Source organism: Sinocyclocheilus grahami, unplaced genomic scaffold (genome assembly GCF_001515645.1).
Source record: "Sinocyclocheilus grahami isolate Dianchi unplaced genomic scaffold, SAMN03320097.WGS_v1.1 scaffold25.1, whole genome shotgun sequence".
NCBI lineage: Eukaryota > Metazoa > Chordata > Actinopteri > Cypriniformes > Cyprinidae > Sinocyclocheilus > Sinocyclocheilus grahami.
The window spans coordinates 2,514,245-2,520,454 of NW_015505204.1; the positions used below are offsets into that span (position 1 = coordinate 2,514,245).

The following is a 6,210-nucleotide window of genomic DNA, read 5'->3' on the forward strand; positions in this document are numbered from 1 at the left end:
AAAGTTCAATTCTGTTATTTTGTGATTTAGTGTCTCTGCTGGCCCTGCGTGCAGTGCCCTCAGTGGACCCGCTTATCTTGTTCTCATCCAGTCATTCATTTTCCTGCGCACCGTGATTGGGTTATATCGAAATATTCATTCATCACATGGAACGACCTTTATTCCACTATCAATCAGTGGGTGTCGCGCGGGTAAAGGCTCTCCTCGGCGGCCCTCCCCCTCTAGCACTTCCACACAGCACAAACAGCCTGATAATGTTGTGTTGCCTGCCATCCTCTCTTATTACTGCCTCCCAACTCAGATTTATCATCTTCCCCTCCCCTTAAAATCTGTAAAAATAACCTCCGCTTTGCGAGTGTGGTTCTTTATCATCCTTTACTTTTAGGCCTCCTTTTATAGTGGCCTTTAATGGGCTTCACTGATGTGCGTGCATGAGAGAGAGTGTATTGTATTAATGTTTATGATTATGACAGAGTTATAAAGGAAAATATTCTCCTTGACAGCCCCTTTTATCCAGAAAAGCTTTTGTTGCCATGGAAACAAATGTTTGTAGCTCAGAGCGCAATGATTGATATTTTTTAGTGATGAACAAAACAAAAAAATATATCAAAATTATCTCTGATAGAAAAAAAAATGCTTTGTAAACTGCCACTAGACACTATTTCAGGTTCAACATATTTGTTTGTTATGTGTTTTCCAATAGATGGGAATCAATATTTTAGTGCAGATATTACCTGCCTCTGACAAATGGATGGAAGGGGCAAAAGCGACAGGTAAACAGGTCCGTTATGGATATAATGGAATCAAATAACAAACATGATTCATTCTAATTTTTTTTAAAAAGGAATTACAATATTTACCCCTCCCTTCGGCATTCAGGGTTGAATCTAATGTGTAGGCTATTCGATGAAATCTATTCCATTTCCGTGTGGCTAACTCTGTTTAGCTAGCAGAAATACCTCTGAAAACATGCCAGTGCCCAATCTACCCATTCAGTTTTGAACAGGCCTCCTATCAATTATAAAATGTCAGCGCATAAATTCTCCCTGATTTAAAAAAAACATGAGTGGAAGGCCATCTGATTGACTAACAAGAAGCAATTTGTACTCCGCTGTTTCCCCCAGTGAATAGATTGCATGTGGAGAAAGCAAATCCGATTACTCCGAGTCTGTGTGTGTAATTTGAGTACAGGCCTGGATGTGATTCTTTCTATTGGGTTCAATTTTATTTATTTATTTATTTAGGCAAAATATATTAGTAATGTGCCTCTCTGCATTCCCAACAGATGAATTTGAGTAACATCTTTTTCCATGTTATACAAACTACAAATAATAATAACAATTAATATATGTATTAATAAAGACAATATAATATACAGTATATAATTCCTTGTAAATAATGTGTATGCAATTAATATGTGTATTTGTGTATGTGTACAGCTATAAATAATGTATGCCAAAATTAATTGTTAATAAACTTAATAAATAAACTAAGCATTTACAAGCAAGTTAATTACATATTAAAGGGGTCATATGATGTTGCTAAAAATAAAATTATTTGGTGTATTTGGTGTAATGAAATGTGTTTATGCGGTTTAAGGTTCAAAAAACACATTATTGTTTCTCCTCTATGCCCCGCCTTTCTGAAACGCGTTGATTTTTACAAAACTCATCGGTCTGAAAAAGCGAGGTGTGCTGTGATTGGCCAGCTATCCAGTGCATTGGGATTGGCCGAATACCTCAAGCGTGTGACAGAAATGTTACACCCCTACCATACTGTGATGATGCCCTGCCAGGCCAGAGCAACGATTAAAAAACATGAAAACCCATTATAAACGAGGCATTCGTTGCATCCAGTGGGGACATAATTATGGATTATAATGACTTATACTGTATTTTTATGCATTGTGTTGCATCGCGCCGCGTAAACATAAAACCATGTCTGCATTTGTGATCAGAGAAATGACAAACGACAAGTGCTACTCTACACTGCTCAAAACTCGCGTTTGAATCATCAGTGGCAAATTCTTTAAATATAAAAAACGTACATACAGTCTGTGAGTCAGATCAGCCGGCATTGTAGTCTACTCTACCAGGATCAGGAAACCGCCATAAAATGCGCTGGACACATTTGAATATTTGAATATTCACAACGAATCACACAGCACCTTCACGACATGGTGGCGGCGGCAACAACAATACTACAGCGAGAATAAAAGTTACGCCTTCTTTCTTTACGTGAACATTTGGGCGGCGTTATGCAAATCTTCCCACATTGTGACATAGATATGTGGGGGCGTGTTAGAACGAGCCATTTTAGGTAGGTGTGGCTAACTCTTAACTTTTATAAAGAATATCTCTTTGGATTTGAGACTTTAGTCTTTGCAACTTTACAGATCTTCTTTATGCACCAACAGCTTGTAACACTCCAAAGAGAAAGGAAAAAAATGTATCACATCTTATGACCCCTTTAACAGATTAGGCTACATGATGTTTGTTTCCATGAATTTGGTGTTAAAGTAATAGCAGCACTATAACAAGAACCCTTCAAATTTGCCCTTTTTAAGCTTTAAGTTATGATATCAGAAATATTTTTGTATAAACAAGTTCAAAATCTTTTTAATATCGGAGCTTTGGTTAGCCATGACCTTCGCTCAGGTACGGCACGCGCATTCAGCTCACGCCCGCAGAGCACGCTCGTGTCAGGAGTTCTGCAGCGCGAGAGCAGCGTCTCGGTAATTATTAGTCACTGTTAATATTCATTTAACGGACAGCGGCTGTAATTATAAACTCGTGTTCCATCTTATTAGCAGCTAATTTGTAGTTTACGCAGCGCCTATTGGTGATACGCGTGGGTTTGTTGAGAGAGTTAAAGCTCGGCTGTTTTTAGAAGAGGTCTTCCTTCAGCTCATGTCAGATACTCAAAGGTTGCAAGAGATTGCTGCAGACCTAATAACAACACACAAAAGGGATTTAAGGAATTATCTTATGGTAGTTCTAGGCACATATGTTAATGGATAATTACTAATTTTGCTCTTGAAAACCTAAGGAGAATCTCTGATGAATCTTCATGTAACTTGTACAGTATTTCACACATAGCAGCACTATGCCATATGTTACAATAATGCTACCAAAACAGGACAAAGAAAACTTAAATGTTATCGTTTGTTTATTAAATGTTCGATTTCCACATTTACCATCTCCATTATTAAATGGCTATCTTCGTTTCAGTAGCCTATATAAAATGAACAATTCCCATTTGCTATATATTGCATAGATATTTGGCGCTGGATGGAGTACTTACAGCTGAGATAGTGCCGCATTACTGATAAAAGATTTATTAAATTGTGATAATAAAAGCCATTATATTGCTATTACACCCACATTAAAACACATAATTAACTTTGATTAGACTGCAGTGGAGTTTGTGCTCTAACATAGCCATGGAAGCAAATTGCGAGTAATTACTGCATTAAAAAAGCTGGCTAGAAGACCGTTTTAACTTAATTTGTGATTTTCAGCTGGTCATTTGCCTGGCAAATCCCACAGGTCAGATTCTGGCTGAACCCAGTCTTCTCCCATGATGCTTTGCAGAGTGAAGTCTTGAAAATACTCAAGTCGATGACTGTTCAGGTGAGAGAAGAAATGTTAAGATCCTGGTGATGTTAAGACCCATTAAAAGGAAACAAATCATTTTAAGATATCTAAACTTACAAGTCTGGTCCCTGTCCTTCTACTAGATCTTCTCTAGGAACAGAATACAGAGCCTCATAGGTCCTTCCAGCTCCAGAGCCATGGATGGCATAGGAATTCATCTTATTAATGCCCTGAGGGAAATACCTCCAAGGTAGAAGTGCTTCTCCCTTCCATGTCTTGTTCTTTATATTGGCTTTGAATGATAGAGGGAGTTGTTGCTGTAACAGGTTATAACATAAACATTATTACAAAATAATAAGCTAATGGTCAAGATTAGCATAAGAACATTTCATATCACCGCATTTTTTTAAATCTCCTGTACTATTACATTAAGCATTCCTGCATTTTAATATTTAGACAATTGCTGTTATAAACTGTACTTGATCAAATGTGACAGTAAAGGCACTGTTAAATGTATCACGATTTCAGAAATTACAGAAATATTAGGCAGCACAACTGTCTTCAACATCTATAATAATGATCAATGTTTCTTGACCACCAAATCAGCAAATTAATTGATTGAAAATGATTTATAAAGGATCGTGTGACACTGATACTTTCCGTACCCACTGTATATATATATATACTGTATATATATTATACACACACATAAACACACACACACACGCAAAGAAAAACAAGTAGATAGAATAGAAACCATAGATTAGAAAAATATAAATAATTGTTTTTTTAAATAAAAAAAGAAGATAAATATAGATAAAGTAGAATTAAAATAGAATAGAAAGTGCTAGAGTTAGAGGGTCAAATAAAGGTGTAACAGATGTGTTTTTAGTCGTTTCTTGAAGATGGTTAAGGACTCAGCTGCTCGGATTGATTTGGGCAGGTCATTCCTCCAGGAGGGAACAGTTAATGAAAAAGTTAGTGAAAGTGATTTTGTGCCTCTTTGAGATGGCACAATAATATGCCGTTCACTTGCAGAACGCAAGCTTCTAGAGGGCACATAACTCTGAAGTAATGAATTTAGGTAAATGGGTGCAGAGCCAGTGGTGGTTTTTGTAGGCAAACATTAATGCTTTGAATTTAATGCAAGTAGCTACTGGTAGCCAGTGCAAATTGATGAACAGAGGTGTGACATGCGTTCTTTTCGGCTCATTAAAGATTAATCTTGCAAGACTGGAGTAATGGCTGCTGGAGTAATTCAGCTTTACTGTCACAGGAATACATTACATTTTAAAATATTCAAATATAAAAGTTATTATAAAATGTCATAATATTTAATAGTTTTTACTGTATTTTACTGAAAACATTAATAAACTGATGTACAATGTGTGTTTTCTTACCATAAACGCATTATGTTTTCCATTCAATAGCAGAATAAGATGTTGTCCATGACTGTAATATCAAAATATTATTTCAATTACACGTTAGCAATGAAAAATCTTCCTGCTGCCTGATAAACACTGTAGGCTTAACTTACGGGCAGACTTCCACCTCCAGATACTGCTCAGTGTTGCTGTTCAGGAAGAATGACTCCACCACTGAAAAATTAGTCAAATTGTCCGTTGGAAATTCACAAAAAATCAGTGAAAGGTAAACATTTATTTAGTGTTTCATTAACTTTCTCCTTATTAAGTTTAATTCAAGTGGGCACCAAAGTTAAATCTAGTCCAAGGATCAACATGATCAGCTGATTGCATTAATTCTTTATCTAGTCATCTGAAAGTAAGAAACTCAATCTATAAACCAAAACTGACAAATTGGCCCTTTATTAAAAGTACAGATGAATTTACCCTCATAGTCCCAGAGACCAGGGAACGGCTCTCCAGGTGGTCCGGCTGGTGCAGGGGGGTCATTAAAGAATGGAGCAGTCACCTGCATTAACAAACCATCCTCGCCAGGTGAGAAGCGAATCTTTATCGGCTTATGACCCACAGGTAAGCTGTCCCAGGTATGTTTGACGTGGAACTCCATGACTGTCAGGAGGATACAACCAACGCAGACACTGTTAAGCATGGTAAAATATTATTTTCTTCTTTCAAGACCTGAAATAATAATAAATTACTATCTGGTTAAGTTCTCAAACATATTCTTGTTACATGTCTGTTCATATAAAGTCTATATATCCACAGTTCTGTGCTCTAATACGTCTTAAGCAGCTCAGGATACAGGACTGTCTTGATATGAAATAAAGTTCAACAGTCATCACTGATAAGCCATCAATATCTTATCTGATATCATAAACTTAACACCTGATGTTTTGTTGGAAGAACACGTCCTGATTTCACACACACAACAACTAAGAATCCCAGATAAGTTTCAGCAGTCAGCCACATAGTCAGTATTCAATAAAAAAATTGTGAAGTAAAATCTTACCCTATTCGATCACATCGAGGGTCCTCATCTTGATAGTTCCTCAATTCAAGAACCATGTAAAAACAGGAACTCCATAAGCCGCACGGAACGCAAGCGGGTTGAAATTTCCTGGGAACATTTTAATAAGTTGCACCGCGTTCCTGAGGATGAATCTGATTGGCTCTGAGGTTGAATCCGAGCG

The 6,210-nt window shown here is 36.9% G+C and overlaps 1 protein-coding gene across 2 annotated transcripts; it reads right to left on the reverse strand.

Moving 5' to 3' along the window:
- Window positions 1-3,155: 3,155 nt before the first annotated feature.
- Window positions 3,156-6,125, reverse strand: cunh4orf33 (chromosome unknown C4orf33 homolog). 2 transcript variants are annotated; one of them, XM_016249033.1, is made up of 6 exons: window positions 6,030-6,125; window positions 5,447-5,629; window positions 5,134-5,194; window positions 4,997-5,048; window positions 3,714-3,913; window positions 3,156-3,624 (listed from the first exon to the last, which is right to left on the reverse strand). In XM_016249033.1, exons 2-6 carry the CDS (start codon window positions 5,625-5,627, stop codon window positions 3,525-3,527), a joined length of 594 nt encoding a protein of 197 aa, XP_016104519.1. In that variant the 5' UTR covers window positions 5,628-5,629; window positions 6,030-6,125; the 3' UTR covers window positions 3,156-3,524. The 2 variants fall into 2 exon arrangements, with proteins under 2 accessions (XP_016104519.1, XP_016104512.1); XM_016249026.1 differs by having other exon boundaries at window positions 5,447-5,658; window positions 6,030-6,105.
- Window positions 6,126-6,210: the final 85 nt, after the last annotated feature.

Coding starts and splice junctions, on each gene's coding strand:
- cunh4orf33 (XM_016249026.1), bottom strand. CDS start 6,085: ATGGTTCTTGAATTGAGGAACTATCAAGATGAGGACCCTCGATGTGAT. Junction 5,659..6,029: donor CCTCGATGTGATCGAATAGG/GTAAGATTTTAC, acceptor CATGCTTAACAG/TGTCTGCGTTGGTTGTATCC. Junction 3,625..3,713: donor GAAGGACAGGGACCAGACTT/GTAAGTTTAGAT, acceptor TCACCTGAACAG/TCATCGACTTGAGTATTTTC.